Source organism: Mesoplodon bidens (assembly GCF_964165515.1).
Source record: "Mesoplodon bidens genome assembly, chromosome: 10".
NCBI classification, from domain to species: Eukaryota; Metazoa; Chordata; class Mammalia; order Artiodactyla; family Ziphiidae; genus Mesoplodon; species Mesoplodon bidens.
The window spans coordinates 84,023,069-84,039,738 of NC_138172.1; the positions used below are offsets into that span (position 1 = coordinate 84,023,069).

Below are 16,670 nucleotides of genomic sequence, written 5' to 3' on the forward strand. Positions count from 1 at the left end.
TGTGGGATTTTAGTTCCCCAACTAAGAATCGAACATGGGCCCTCAGCAGTGACAGTGTGAAGTCCTAACCACTGGACGGCCAGGGAATTCTCGCATCATAGGATTTTCATCAAGATTCATAATAGTTTTGATCTGACTTGATAAATTGATTTTTATTTACCTGAATGTGAAAGGTTTCCCCCTAAAGAGTAGCAATATTAATATGAACTAATGTAGTTAACATTGACTATAGACTGGAATTGTACAGATGGAGCAGTCTCACAATGTCTTAATGATAAAGAAGCTGTTTAAGGCATTCTTACTATAACTACTATGCTGGTGAAGAAATATGGAATCCTCCACCCCAACTCTGACAATCTTACGTATTTGACAATAAATGTACTAGAATCCGAATCTAGATAAATATTCTAGACCCAGAATCTAGAACCTCAGAGAATTAGATGAACACAAATGGCCTTAGATAGTCCTCAGAAATCTAGACAACATTAGATTTTCAGGGCTATGAAGGTTGTTTCACTGGTATATTTAATAAATGCTTATAGCACCTGTATGCAAGGCACAATGGGGGTATAAGACATCATTGATCCAACCAACTGGTGAGGAATTCATTATAGGCAAAATGAACAGTCAGAGCATCAGCCCCCCAAATCAGAGCCATCCACCCAGGAGACGTCATAAAGTGCTGGCCGAGGGTGATTAATTAGCCAGTCTAGAAGCCTGTTTAAGTCTAAAAGGTGAGAATCATTTCAGGTCTGACCTCTTCCAGACAACTCTCCCATAGCCTCTTATCAAACAAGTTGGTTTTTTTTTTTAATCACCTTCTAAGATGTAGAAGATAATTCATCTCAGCCAGTTTCTATTTTCTAACAAACACCTGATGATGTGTGGGAGTAAATAAAGCCCAGCTCACAATTTTCTAGTCAGCAAGGGCTCCAGGGTGGCTTCAGTTCAACGAGGAGTGAGCACCAACTCTGGCATATGAGACGTGGGTCATGGAGACAGAATTTTTTTCCCAACATGGCTTCTCTGATGTTGAATAAGGTATGAAGTTCGGGTGAAGCCTTTTCCACATGTATCACACTGATAGGGTTTCTCACCAGTGTGGATTTTTTGGTGCTCAATAAGGCTTCTATTCCTAGTGAAACTTCTCTCACACTCATTACATTTATAAGACACGGGAGCCTCAACATTTTCCCACTGGCTTTCCATGCTCCCCTGACTCTCCCAGGTCTCTCCACTGTCAGGATTCTCAACGTTTTTATTGCCGTGGATCCTCTGATGTCTCAGGAGATGTGAATTGCGCCTAAAGGCTTTGCCGCACACATTGCACTGGTATGGCTTCTCCCCAGTGTGGATTTTGTGATGTTCAAGGAGGCTGCAGCTCTGGCTAAAGGTTTTCCCACAGTCATCACACTCGTAGGGCTTCTCTCCGGTGTGAGTTCTCTGGTGTTTAATAAGGTTTGAACTGTGACTGAAGACCTTGCCACATTCCTCGCACTCATATGGTTTCTCCCCAGTGTGGACTCTCTGATGAATGACGAGGGCAGAGCTCCCGATGAAGGTCTTGCCACACTCCTCACATTCATAGGGCTTCTCCCCAGTGTGGATTCTCCTGTGCTTAGTCAGGCCTGAACTCTGAGCAAAAGTCTTCCCACATTCATGACAATAATGCCGCCTATTCCCTGCAGCACTTTTCTGCTTTCTTTGTAACCTGCCCTCCTGATCACCAGCTTCTGCACGTGCAGGAATCTTGCCAATGGCTTCACCCAAGTGGCGTGGTATCTGACCAGACTCTTGTCCTGGATGGTCCTCGTCTGGAGGCAGGTCCCTGATCTTCGTCTGCACTGCACCACCTGAACAACAAATGGCCAGCAACTGTCAATTATGCCCCGCCACAGAGGAAAGCTTTGTGATGAGTCCCAGGGAGGCAAGAATTATAGAGGTGTATATATGCCATGGATGAAGATTTAAGTATTAGAATAAAGATGGGAATAAAGGGGGAGAACAGGGGTGCTGGGGAGGGAGACCTGAGAATGAGAATGGGGCCATTGGAAGAAGGGTACAATCTGGGAATGGAGAGATTGGAGGGAAGGTGGTGAGGCCTGAAGACTGTGCTGGGGATAAATGCAGATGCTCTAAGTTCTAAGAAAGTAAGGCAGGGCCATGTGCTTAGGATTAGATACTAAAAGGGCTGAGCAGAAGGTGACAGTAAACAAGGCAAGTGAAAGGATTTCTGAAATGTTCTATGAGAAACAGGGCAAGTAGGAATTCAGAACTCACTGACCACTGGAAGGTGCAGTCATCTCTGGCTGCACCCCAGTCAGAGGCAGGGTCTGCCAAATAAAACTGGCATCAGTGCTTGGAGATCTGAGCTGGAGCCCCCACTGTGCTGCGAGTGAGCTATGTGAACTCAGACAAGCCAGGCAATCTTGTGCGCCTCTGCACTGCACGCTCATCTCTAAGGCCAGGCTCTGCAGTCAATCTCTGGCTCACTTCTAGCTCTCACTCTATGGTCCCACGGCCCACTTCCTGAAGAGATCCCTCAGCTCTCCTGCACTATCAGGGCTAGCAACAGGAAGGGAAGGGGAAGAAATCAGCATTTAGTGAGCATCTACTATGAGTTGGACCTGTACTAAGGGCTGTACCTCCTTCATCCCACTTAAACTGAACTGACCAGGACACTGGCAGGACAGATAAAAAAGCAACGCTCAGAAGGGTTAATAAACTAGTCACACAGCTGGTTAGTAGTTGGGATTCAGAAATGGTGGTTCTAATTCCAAACATAATTCAAACAGTTTCTAACAGCCTAGTAGATTCTAATATACAAAGGAAGCCAGGAAACCTTATAAGAAATCAGTGCCCATTAGTCTTACCCAAGGAGATCAGGCTGCCACAGTTCTCCTGCCTTTCATCTCTGTAGAAGTTCACCTGAGATGAATCCAGCTGTGTCCATCCAGGAGTGAGGGTCAGGGCCACATCTTCCATTTTCAGCAGCCCCTGAAACAATGAGTAATTCCATGTAATCCCTCTTGCCCAAAATCACTCCCAAAGCTGGGTACATGCAATGAAGGAGCATCCCCTTTATAGGAGCTCTTTACAGAGAAGCAAGTATGGCATACTTATGCCTACTTAACCGTATCTCTAATAACATCTCTGTCAAAAAAATAACCATTAAAGGAAAGAAATATACACATTATCAGTACTTTCATATAAACATCTAAACAGTACAGAGGTGAAAGGTTTGGAAAAACAAGGGCCAGTGCCGTGAAAGGAGTGGAACCATATCCAAACTTTTCAAAGTATTTGTGGTGTGCTTTGGCAAAGTGGGGATGGGGGCTTATTTGTATTAATGATTTTAACATACAGTGAAATCTAGGTCTGAGGTGAGGAAAAACCAGGGAAAATAGGTTCTACAGAGCCTCAAATACTGAGATCTTCAAGCAGGACATGAAAGACTGGGTAAGAAATTAAAATCCAGGTTAAGTAAACACTATTCAAATTGTAATATTAAATCTTAGACTAAAAGCACATGCCTTATCTGTTCCTTCAAGTTTAAGTTCCTAGAGGGCAGCAGGCATGACTTTATATCCCTCACTAGCAGCACAGTTTATGATACTTAAAAAAACAAAACTACATCACCATCACAACAAAATCTTGTTTGTATTTGCTAAATTTCCCTTGCTGAAGAAGAAAATCTCCTTGATGAAGGAGCTGACCAAACAGATGGCTAGGAAGAGCAGGGAAGCACAGTCTCCAAGCTAGGAGTGAAACAGGAAAATCCTCTTAAGTGAACACCAAAATAATGACAGATGATGATTAGCAACCTTGGGATAAATGAGAATACTCAAACTCCATGTAGATCCAGGATGAGGGTGGAGGAGGCATGGAGAGAAAGGGATCTGATGGGAAGCCCATCAGCAGTGAAGGGTGCTGGGTGCTGGGGGAGGGACAGGGGCTCCACCTCACCTGGGACTCTGGGGCAAGCCTGGTGGCTACCACTTCATCTTCTCTGCAGCGCCCTCCAGAGGCAAGCCTAGGAACCTGGAGAACTAAGAAGGAAAGAAGCTCTGGATGAGACTGACCCTGACATTCAACCTCCCTGGCATTCAGCCTCCCTGAGCCGTGAAGTCCAAGTTCAAAAACTGCATAAATTCCCATAAAGAAGTTTATACAGTGTGTCTTTCCAAAATTCCTGATCCCTGCCAGCTCAAATCCTACGGCCTGAAGAGATGTGGTGTACTCCACAGATGCAAAAAACGATGGGCTGGATCCTTGGTAAGAAATGGTAGCAACATAAAAACAAAACAAAGCATTCCATCTGAAGAGTCTTTAATCTTGAATTTTGCTGAGAGAGGGAATAAGAGGATTTCTGTGGTTTCTTTTTTTGGCTGCACCACGCAGCATGAGGAACTTCCCTGACCAGGGATTGAACCCGCGCACCCTGCAGTGGAAGCATGGAGTCTTAAGCACTGGACCACCAGGGAAGTCCCAAGGATTTTTATTGTTAAAATTTCTTTAGTAGCTCTTTGGGTGCTTTATTCTTTTTTTTTATTATTATTATTTTTGGCTGCATTGGGTCTTCGTTGCTGTGAGCAGGCTTTCTTTAGTTGTGGCGAGCGGGGCTACTCTTCGTTGTGGTGCACAGGCTTCTCATTGCGGTGGCTTCTCTTGTTGCAGAGCACGGGCTCTAGGCACATGGGCTTCAGTAGTTGTGGCACTCAGGCTCAGTAGTTGTGGCTTGTGGGCTCTAGAGCACAAGCTCAGTAGTTGTGGCACACAGGCTCGGTTGCTCCACAGCATGTGGGATCTTCCCAGAGCAGGACTCGAACCCGTGTCCCCTGCATCGGCAGGTAGATTCTTAACCACTGCGCCACCAGGGAAGCCCTGGGTGCTTTATTCTTTAGTTCTGAAAGACTAAGAGGAGTCAGATAAGGCTGGGCCCAGAAAGGAGGAAATGGGAGTCTGCCTATATAGAACTTGCTCAGATTTGAGAGAAGTAAAGGGGAACTTTACTTTTTCCTATGAAAGGTGAACTTTGCTGGAGGCAGGAAACAAGTTAGGTTAGGCTAGGACCTCTGTTCAGAAATAAAGATTTCCTGTTGGCTGGTGTATCCCAGTGCTGTTTGTCTTGGAAATCTGCCCAGATGTTCACAGTACACGGGGAACACTCGGGAACATATAACAGTTTCCTACTGAGTGATTTTCACCCTGTTCTAAGTGACAGGTTTAGAAGATTTATACTCTTTGGTTTGTAGAAATCCTACAATTCTGGAATATTCTGACTGGCTTTACATATTCTGCCTTATATTCCTCATAGCACTCACCAATATCTGAAATCATATTAATTTATTTGCTATTCTCCTCACTAGAATGTAAGTTCCATTGGAGGAAGAAATCTGTCCCTCTGACAATGCTATCCCCAGTACCTACAACACTGGCTACCATGTAGGGAGCCTCCAGAAATATATGTTGAATGAATGGAGATCACTGTGTTGCTATAAAAATCAACTCTTTCCAAACACCAATTTTAATAAAGTCTTATTTACCATGTCCAGGTTTGGTTAGGAAAGCTTTCCACTATTGTTTGAAATTTCCCTATTAGTCTCAGTCTCAAAGTAAAGTAGATCTGCAAGGGGCATATAAGACACCTATCAATAGATCTTTTAGGTGATCCTTAAATAAAATTGGTTGAAGTCTGCAGAATTCATACTGCCCAGAAGATAATACTCACCTCTGTCTGGTAAGGACTGGGATCCCAGAGATTCATGCTTGAGTGGAGTCTTTCTTGGCTGGAACTGGGTATTTCGTGACCTCTGAGCTGGTGTCAACACTGCCATCTTGCAACAGAACAGTTCTTGCCCCTGGTCACCACCTGGGACCTAGAAGTCATTCATTTATTTATTCATCAGACACTTCTATCACACTCTCTATGTGCTAGTACTTTCTATTTCCCAGGCACTATTTCTAAGAGCTTTATATTAACTCACTTGATGCAGAGCACAACAACCTTATGAGCTAGGTACTTTTATTATCTGTATTTTTGTAATGGGGAAACTGAGGCACAATGTTTAAGCAACTTGCCCAACGTCACCCAGGTAAAGGCAGAAATGTTAGGATGGTAGCTCAGGCAGAATGAATCCAACACCCACACTCTTAAGCATTACTCTGTGCTCCCTCGTTATATATATTTGTGCTTTTATGAAAACTCTTTGGGAATTGGGGTCAAGTTCTCAGAGAATACTAATATGTTTTCTTATCTAAAAAATGAATATAATAATTTCTAGATTACAGGGTTTTGGAGACCAGCAAATAAGATTGCAGTGTGTGAAATCACCTAACACAGGGCCTGGTACATGGTATGTCCTCATTAAATGAAGGTTTCCTTCCAGACATTTGTCATTAATTAATTTTCAAGTCACTTTCATAATAATTAGCTCATGTGCAGCTTAGAATTTCCTATATCTTCTGTAAAGAATGAAGAGCCTGAAGCTGAGACTTGAAATGATTCTTCTCTGTTACAGGGCTAACAGGCACTAATGCCAACTCAGGAACCTTGGTCTCTGGGTCACAGGTTAGAAGTCTTTGGTCTGGTTATGTACACGCTGAAAGGAACACACAAGGACACAGGATACTGCAAAGGGAAAATAGACTCATACAACATTCAGGAAGATGCAAGTAAAAATGAACCCTGGGGTTTCTAACTTGTGGTCCACCGACTCCCTCCCACGTATTCCATGAATGTGAATAGGAAAAATAACTTTATTTTTACTAGCTTTTAAGCAAAATTTAGCATTTCCTTCAATTATGAATGGAAGCAACAAACCAAGGTGTTATAAGAAGTACACAGGAATCTGTCACCAGCTGAAACTGCAGATGTTCTCATACCACATTACAACCAGGTAAATGTCAAAGTCATTCATCACCACTTTGAAATTATACTAGTTATTAGGTCTGTCCCTAGATGTTACTATTTAGTGCGTTAATTTTAAAAAGCACATATATAACTTTATCATACATTTAATGCTTTGCTAACTGTATTTCAATATAATTGAGTTCTTTTTAATCCTTTATATTTTCCTTTAGGTATTTAAAAAATACTATTATGTGAAGGAGTCCAGGGACTTCACCTTACTGGCAAAGAGGTTCATGGTACAAAAAGAGACTGAGAACTTCTGGATCTTAAAGAAAAGCCCCTCACTCTGATCTGGAGATTTCAGGAAGAAACAGACCACAGCTTTCAGACGATAAACCTGTTCTCTCTACCTGCGGCATCGGCTCATCCAACTGCTTCTCCAAATACTCCAAGAGCACCACCACGTCCTCCCCGCTCTCCGGATGCTGCTTCCGCACCCAGCTCTGCAGGTCCCCCGGCAGGATGGTCAGGAACTGCTCCAGCACCAGCAGCTCCAGGATCTGCTCCTTGGTGTGCACCTCTGGCCGCAGCCACAGTCGGCAGAGCTCCCGGAGCCGGCTCAGAGCCTCGCGGGGCCCCTCAGCCTCTGGGTAGCGGAAGCCTCGGAAGCGCTGGCGGGAGTGCTCGGAGTCCGGAGCTGGGCTGCCTGGGGCGCCCGCCTCAGTAGCCAAGGCGGAGGCTTCCTCCTTCTCCATCTTCACGGTCAGGATCCCGGTCCGGTCCTCTGCAGACTGGGCGTCCAAGGCTGCGCTTTCCTTCGATTCTCTAGCCATCCTGGACCAAGGCAGTACTTGGGCCTCACTCTAGCTGGGAGCTGTATTTCTTCGGAAAATTCCTGAAAGGTGGGAAATCACAATTATACTGTAAAACTGCAGTGGTCCCCTTCCGCGTGTCCAGGGGCCCAGGACACCCCTGGGGCGCAACTTCACAGATTGCCCCCTGTAGTCCGTGCCTTTGCAGCGTCCTCCTCTGCACCCCACCCCGAATCCCACAATAAGTAACCCCAAAGGATGTCTTGGTGGAATGAACAGATTCCAGATGCTGGAGAAAAATTGAGGATGGGGCACAGGAAGCCTCGGTGGGAATCAATGCCACTTCCCGGGCTCTCTAGGAAGCACCTCTCGGTGGTTGTCCTCGAGTTAACCCGTTAGCAACCATGCCCTTACCTCCACTCAAGGGAAGCAGTTAGGGGAAGGAGAAAAAAAAGATGACAGGCTCTGTATCGTAAGAAATAAGACTAGATCTTTCAGTCCTGTAAGGATGCTGTTGTGCCCCCCCACCATGCTCTGATGTAAAGCTTGACTACAGAGCTGGCATAAAATTGACACTAAAATTCAGTAGAAAGCAGGGCTTCCTCAGAGCACCAGGCAGGAGGACATGCCGTTTCTCTCAGAAACGTCGAGACCACATCACCAGGCACTTGCTTGGAGAAGCAGTGGCTCCCCCTGGCTCTTGCTCCACTCCAGCTGCCATTCTTCCCTCCCCTTCAAGGCTAAACTACTTGAAAGAAAGCCCTCCTATCTCTGACTTTAGTCCTCACCTCACCTTAACACACTGTAGGCGGCAAACTGCCAACAAAGCCATTGAGATTGCTCCTGCAAAAGTAACTAGAGATTGTGTCCCTCTTCCCCTCCACACACAGTTACCACTTTCTATTTTCCATGGCTTCCTCTCAGGCAACCAGGATTTCCAGGCTTCCCACTACCAGAAACTCTCTAGTCCCTGGCATCAGGGACCATATTACCTTGGGCTTTCATTCTTCTTGTTTCTTTTCAGCCCTCATTTATGGTCTGGCATAGTGGTTAGATCCACTGACTCTCAAGCCAAGTTACCTGGGTATGTAATCCTGGCTGTACTACGTACTAGCTGGGTGACCTTGGTAAATTACTTATCCTCTCTGTGCCTGACTTTCCCAATCTATAAATGGGGATAGTAACAGTAGATAGTGATGGAGGAAATTTTCACCTGTTGAGGTATGGGGAAGTCATTCCGATTTATATGATGTACATCTGTTCTAACCATTAAAAAAGAATGCATTTACCATATTGTTCACAATGTCCACTTTGAAGATAGAGATAAATGCCCCCCCACCCCGCCCATGATGCCAATGCTATTACTCCTTCGAAGATGAGGGTCCCTTCCCAGACACCAAGGTCATGCTGACTCGCTGTGTATGTGCTAATCTGTCTCTTTTGAAACCTTGAAGGAACGCACCCCTGTCATGTTTGATATTTGTTCTTTGTTCTGACAAGATATGAAACTGTGGTTCAGGCATCCAAAATGGAACTGGGTAACCATTGTGCATGTGGTTTCAGAAATGTTCCTGTGTCACTGAGAACCTGAATTTCCTGAACTGTATCAAACTCAAGGACACTACCAGCTGTTCTCAAAACAATATCTGCTAGTAGCTGCCAGCTGCAACCTTAAGGTCTCAAGGTCTCTCCTTGTAACTATGTAACCTATTTTGGACCCCAACCAACCCTTGCTTAGCAAGCACCCTTACTTCTTGCCAGCTCCAATCCTAATTCTTTTATTTATTTATTTGGCTGTGTCAGGTCTTAGTTGTGGCATGTGGGATCTTTCATTGTGGCGCATGTGCAGGCTCAGTAGTTGCAGCATGCAGGCTCTCTAGTTGTGGCGCGTGGGCTCTAGAGCACGTGGGCTTAGATGCCCTGTGGCATGTGGGATCTTAGTTCCCCGACCAGGGATCGTACCCATGTCCCCTGCATTGGAAGGCAGATTCTTAAACACTGGACCACCAGGGAAGTCCCCTCCAATCCTAATTCTTGACAATTTGTGTACAAATTGTTTTTTGCCTACCTAAGCCCCTGCCCCCCATTTTGTAGTCTGACAGAACATAATTCAAGTGCTTCCTGAATCCATGTCTGTTGGGTTACAGTCCTCAGTTTGGCTCGAATGAAACTCTTTTCTATTATTATTATAGATTGTTTATTGCATTGATGAAAGGGATGTTGTGAGCATTAAGGTGAGTTTTTGTGTAAAGTGCTTAGAAGAATGCCTGGCCTATAATAAATTAGGCCTACCCTAAAATGGAAGCCCCGAGATTCCTTTGAACCAGGCAGGATTAGATTTTAAGCCAGAAATGACTGCAAAGTTATTCTGGTGGACCAAGATGTCAGTAAGTCCCCTTTCTACCCAATGGAATACAAGTTGGGTAGAAGTTTATTAAATGGAAGAATACCATGCTGATACCTTCCTGAGTTTGTTTGTTTTTATAAATTTATTTACTTTTGGCTGTGTTGGGTCTTCATTTCTGTGTGAGGGCTTTCTCCAGTTGCAGCGAGCGGGGGCCACTCTTCATCACGGTGCGCGGGCCTCTCACTGTCGCGGCCTCTTGTTGAGGAGCACAGGCTCCAGACGCGAAGGCTCAGTAGTTGTGGCTCATGGGCCCAGTTGCTCCGCGGCATGTGGGATCCTCCCAGACCAGGGCTCGAACCAGTGTCCCCTGCATCGGCAGGCGGACTCTCAACCACTGTGCCACCAGGGAAGCCCCCTTTCTGGGCTTTTATTCCTTAGTTTTTATTCCCTCTGCAGTTCAAGGGATAACAAAGAGATAAAACTTAATAAAATGAGAGATGTCAAGGCTGTTACAAAGTAAAAGTACTAGAAAATATTCTTCTCTTGATGAGCTGCCACAAGGTACAGGGCACTGCCATGAAGCATTGGCAAAAAAAGTGAACCTGAATCTAGTTTCTAGATCCTAATGCCTTTGTATAGGTGAGATACAGAAGCAAATTAAGCAGTTTTCAAACACCTCAGCACATTAGGATCACTGGGGAGCTTTTAAAACATCCTGATACCTTGGCTGAAACCGAAATCAATTAAATCAGAATGTCAGAGGGTGGGACTCAGGCATGAATGACTTTAAATATTTCCTAGGTGATTCCACTATGCAGTTGAGTTTGAGAATTAATGAGTTAAATGATACTTAAAAGAAGTAATCAACCAAATCCAGAATGTGGGACATTCTATATTCTATAGAACAAAAGATTCAGGTTCTTCAACAAATAAATGGCATCTTTCAAAAAGGCAGGGGAGAAAGGGGAGCGGTCATATATTAAAAGAGACTGAATAGATATACCAACCAAATGCAACGGTAAACCTTATTTGGGCCCTAATCAGACCAAAACAACTGTAAAATGGCATATTTGAGACAACGGGGAAAACTATAACACAATGACATTAAGGAATCACTACCAATTTAGTTGCCATAATGATACTGTTTATGTTAAGAAAAAAGTCCTCATTTGTTAGAAATTCATACTGAAATTTGTACTTGTGGGTGAACTGATATAATGTCTAGATTTGAAATACTCAGAAAGAAACAGAGAAAGAAAGAAAATGGTGCAAAGATGAGAGTTGTTGAAGTTGCGTGAGAGGCAGAGGGGGGTTCATTGTAATATTCTCTTTACACTTATATATGTTTGAAATTTTCCATAGTAATTTTCTTTTAAATTAAACAAAATCCTACCTTCCTTCCTGAATAATTCCATCCAAAAGCCTTTAGGTAGGGCCAAAGGAAGTGGGAGAGGAGGTGGCAGCCCAGCCCAGAGTGAGTTCGGAGCCCCAGTGAGTGAGAAGAGTGTTCAGAGGGGTGAAGGGAGGAAGCTACAGCAGGAAAATTTCCACTGATACATTACAACTACCTACTCCACAGACCCCATCCAAGTTTCACCAACGTAAGATCTGAGGTCTGAGCCCGTGAGAGGAGCAAGATGACATGGGGAAATTGATTACACACAGGAAGGATTAATCAATTAAGTAAATATACAAGATATTGGGAGCCAGATTCCTCATGTCAGAAAAGGAGTTACAAACATGAAAAAGAGAAAGGCCAAAATGAATCCTGTGGTGTTGGATTGGAACTGAAGGTATCAGCGTGAACTCAATTCCCAATATCTACAGTTACTTATAGAAATAAATATAGATGTAGGCATGTAGGTGTATACGTGTATATACAGTATTTGATAAATAGCACTGCAATGTTTTGATATAAATGGAAAAAAAATAAAATTTGGTTGACAAATAACAAATTACTTCCAGTTGTTTAAAGACTTAAAAGTCAAAAATGAGGGCTTCCCTGGTGGCGCAGTGGTTGGGAGTCCGCCTGCTGATGCAGGGGATGCAGGTTCGTGCCCCGGTCTGGGAGGATCCCACATGCCGCGGAGTGGCTGGGCCCGTGAGCCATGGCCACTGAGCCTGCGCATCTGGAGCCTGTGCTCCGCAACGGGAGAGGCCACAGCAGTGAGAGGCCCATGTGTCGCAAAAGGAAAAAAAAAAAGTCAAAAAGGAAAACTTTCACACTTTTAGAAAAAAATTAGAAGCATTTTTTATGCTCTTGAATAAAGCAAGATTTCTTTTAAAATACACAAACTTCAGAAAATGTGAAGGAAAAATTTCATAAATTTGACATCATTAAAATTTAAAACTACATCAAAAGATACCAGAAACAAGGAGAAACTACAAATATAAGACTGACAGAAGATATTTGCAAGCCATATGGTCAACAAGGATCAATATACAGACTATACAGAGAGCACTAACAAATAAACAAGAAAAAAGCCAACAATCAAACAGAATAATTGACAAGAACTATACACAGGCAATTCATAGATGTGGAATCTGGAATGACCAACAAACATAAGCAAAGATCCTTAACCTCATTATTTACTAAGAGAAGATAAATTTTAAGCCATTTCATACCCATACCTCAGCAAAATTTTGCAGAGCTTCAATAATATTTGCTAGTAAGAATGTGAAAATTTTTGAACTCTTGTACACAGCCGATGGGTGTGTAAGCCAGTATGCTCATCTTAAAAAGCAATGTCAGGGACTTCCCTGGTGGTCCAGTGGTTAAGACTCTGTGCTCCCAATGCCGGGGGCATGGGTTAGATCCCTGATCAGGAAACTAAGATCCCACATGGCACGGCCAAAAAAAAAAGCTATGTCAGTATATACTGTATAGTAAAGTTGAAAATGATATACACATGGATTTAACAGCTTTAAGTTATTTAACCTGTAGGAGTCTTGTACATGAACAACAATGTTAATTGAGTCACTTTTCTGAGCCAGCCACTGTTTTAGATATTCAGGATACAACAGTAACAAAAAAAGGACAAAGATTTCTGCCCTCATGGAGTTTATATTCCAGTGGGGATTGACAAAAAAATAAACTATGAGAAGAATAAATACATAAATTTTAATAGGACATCATGAGCACAATATTTTAAAAAAAGGAATAAAAGAATAAAACAGAATTAGGATAAGACCCTGGTCATTTTTTTACCAGTCTATTATTCCTCAAGATTGTTTATGTAGCTGGTAATCTTGAAAGATGAGATAACACATCCCAGTGGTCAATTACCAGGCTTACTTACTGCTTGTTATAAAAGCTGAGGATTTCCTAAATTCAGGCTTCCCTGGAGGCAACATAGGCATGTTGTGTGTATAGCATCCACCCGAGCCCATCATGTCACCTCCTTGAGACTTGGGGGCAAGGGCAACTGATGCAAATACGATGATCTCATGCTGCTTGCTATCTATGAATAACAAGTGTTAGGCTTGCTATCTATAAGAAATGGGCTGGGAAAAAAAGAAAAAAAGTAAAGAAAGATCAGGGCCTTATATCCTGGACCCATGCAACAAGACATGTAGGAGCACAAAAGGCCCAAGGAGGACTGTCATGCCTAAGGTTTTTGAGAATTGGAGAAGAATAACAATTACAAAGACTTTTAAATAGTATGGCTATTTGTGGGGTGGGGAGGTGGGTGGGCATCGATGCATTGGAGAAACACAATGAAATTCTGAAGGCAAAATGTGAAAGGCATTGGGCCTCCTTGGAATCATATAAAATCCTTTGTTTCTGACCCAGGAACTCGTATTTTATGCCAGATTCCATGGAACAATCACAGGCTAAGTTAATTAGCTTGTTACTAGAGTAAAATGAAATCCCAGACCCCTAAAATCTGAGAAAATATGTCCAACAGTCTTTGTCGATGTCCTTTTGCACGTATTTGTTCTGAGGTCAAAGACTCTGGTTATGCATACACATCTATCTCATGATTTGGAGCATTACTTATGAATTTTCCTTAGACATATATTCCCTTTCAGTATTATAGTGATAAAGCTTTGCATGCATAATGATTTTTTAATAATTCTAATTCCCTCAAGATATATACATATATTGGTATAGGAGGCCAGCACTCACTCTAGACACATTTTAACTCTTGCACTGCTTTTACCTCTTGAGGAACAGTCACCTTGCTGTCAGACAAAATTAAAGGTATTATGGCTAATTTGTAGACTCTTTAAAAATATTTCAGTTTATTAACTCCTCCCCATGGTCACTTTTAAAGACCCCCTAGAAACGAAAAGATTCACTTCTCTGCTGAAACACAGAGAAATTTAGGGACTGCACAAGTTCCCTGTCTAATTACTAGCAAAATTAGCACTAGAAGCTTTGTTACCCAGAGCTTCAGTTGTCTAGTAAGATTTCTACCCACCTATATTGTTTCTCATGAACAGTACCCCTCACCTACATTATTCATCAGCTGTTGTACAGGTAACAGTGGTGACTCTCCTGGCTTGGGTAGTCCACAGTCCCGTGAATAAGACTGGAATTTCAGTCATACCTAAGGAAACAGATTCAGGAAAGTAAATAATAGAAGTGGAGGAAGTTGGAAAGTGGCAAATGACATCAAGAACTTGGTTAGGTACTGCTACTGTGAAAGGCTACAGCATGAGCTGTGATGAAAGTCAGCCTTTGATGTGATCTCAAAGAGAAGTCTAGTATATTCCTTCTCTCTCCATTTCTCTACCTTGCTCCCAAGGGAATTGGGCAAACCTGGAAACACTGCCCTAGATACCTGCATTTTCTCTATGAGTCAAAGAAAGTTTCCTAAGGGAGAACAGAATGTAGAAGACATCTAGAATTTCCCAAATTGTGGGTTGAGTTCTGAGTTAACTTCTTGCTATATGAGCTTCAGAGAATCTCCTGGTTACAGCCTTCATCTAGCTCATCTGATAGTAATACCTTTCTGTTCAACAATTAGTTCTGTACCTTAAAAGTGCCCTCAAAGCATTGGCCTCTGATGCATTGGGTATCATCTGTTAAATATTCAAGGGTAGGATGACCAGCAACTGGTCCGAGTGTGAGGATGTCATCCAGAATGTGAAGAGGAGGTGGTGACTGTGCTGGAGGATCTGGAGAGAGAACTTGGTGAACCAGGAGAGCAGATGAAAAGGTTGATGTGGGACTGTGTGTGTGTGTGTGTGTGTGTGTGTGTGTGTGTGTGTGTGTGTGTGTGTGTGTGAAAACGAAAGTGGGTGAGTCAGGGCTCTTTCTGAATAGGCTCCACCACACCTATTTCTTGTCATTCCACCACCCCTCGAGCAGTGGTTCTTGACTTCATTTAGTTCTCCAACCCTTTTGAAAATATGATGGACATTATGGGTCCTCAGTGTATTAAAATTAACCACTACCATAGTAATGCCCTTTTGAATCTAAATGTTCTTAATTACTCATAGGTCCCAACTGATCCTCTCGGGAAGGAAAAAAGTTGTTGTCTCCAAACAGATCAGGAATCCCTGAAATTTCACCTCTGGTCCCATAAGCCGCATCCCCTTTAAGAGGCTGGTGAGGGGAAAGGCTGCCTCTGGGGGCTCACCTTCTCTAGAAAGCCTCAGCTGACTTCAGTGAGTGGTGAGCCACTCTGCAGAAGTGAGAGTTTCAGGTAGTCAAATGGAGAAGTATGAATTTTTGGTTTTTGAACACATGTTTTTTCTGGTTACACACATTTTTTAAAAAATTGATTGAATGCTAAATTTGTAATTACTCCTTAGTTTATAAGGACAGAGAGACCAGAATCACATGGTAAATAAAAACATCTCCTGAATTGATTCTCTTTAAACTGTATTTTTTAAAAAATCTTGACTCCGTTTTTGATGTTTGATCTCTGACAGCTTTCAACCTCTATCTTCCCCTCCCCTTCTGCCCCACATCTGGGCAAGTTTATAAGAAATCCCAGTGCCTCCTCACTTGGCACCTGAAGGAAGTTCAAGCTATGCAAGCCCTTATCTATTTGTGCAATGAGAACTATTTCCTGGACCCATCCCCTAACCACAATAAAAACCAGGGCCACTAGCTCTCACTCTCCTTATGCTACTCAAGCCAGTTCTGGACCAGCTTGGGTGCTGCCCTGCTATCCCCAGAGAGTTCCATGATGAGAGTAATAAATTTTTCATACATTCTTCTGTGTGTGCATGGCATCATCCCTAGTAACTGGGAAGGGGGGTCCATACCACCTCTGTAGTATCATCACATTCACAGTTCAAAGATATGTAACACAGAATGTGAAAGGGCTGTATAATCCCCCATCCACCCTAGTTACCATGTTGACAGTTTGTTGCATATTTGCCCTGCACAGTCAAATCTTGACACATCCATAACCATCCTGTACCATTCTGGATAAGTTCCTATGCCCATCTTCAGTCCTTTTACCGACTGATGTCCACTGTCTGAACTTTTCCTTCCTTCCTTCATCCCATGTACATGTTCTCTGTGTTTCTGGCCCCTGGCACCACAGATTTCATCTTTCTCATGCCCTTCTCATATTATTCCCTTTTCATATACTTTTCAGGTATACACAAACTTCCTACTCTTGCATTTCATTTGGAAGATTTTCTCCCTTACAACAGGTCCCTTCTTTTCACTGGATTATTATTTCAGATGGAAAGG

At 43.1% G+C, this 16,670-nt stretch overlaps 1 protein-coding gene across 1 annotated transcript; it reads right to left on the bottom strand.

Annotated features, from left to right (window-relative positions):
* Positions 1-510: 510 nt before the first annotated feature.
* ZKSCAN4 (zinc finger with KRAB and SCAN domains 4) lies at positions 511-7,946 on the bottom strand. The gene is made up of 5 exons (XM_081246768.1): positions 7,264-7,946; positions 5,732-5,879; positions 3,967-4,049; positions 2,874-2,997; positions 511-1,853 (listed from the first exon to the last, which is right to left on the bottom strand). The coding sequence occupies exons 1-5, from the start codon at positions 7,684-7,686 to the stop codon at positions 991-993; spliced, it is 1,641 nt and encodes a 546-aa protein (XP_081102894.1). The 5' UTR covers positions 7,687-7,946; the 3' UTR covers positions 511-990.
* Between the last annotated feature and the right edge of the window lie 8,724 nt (positions 7,947-16,670).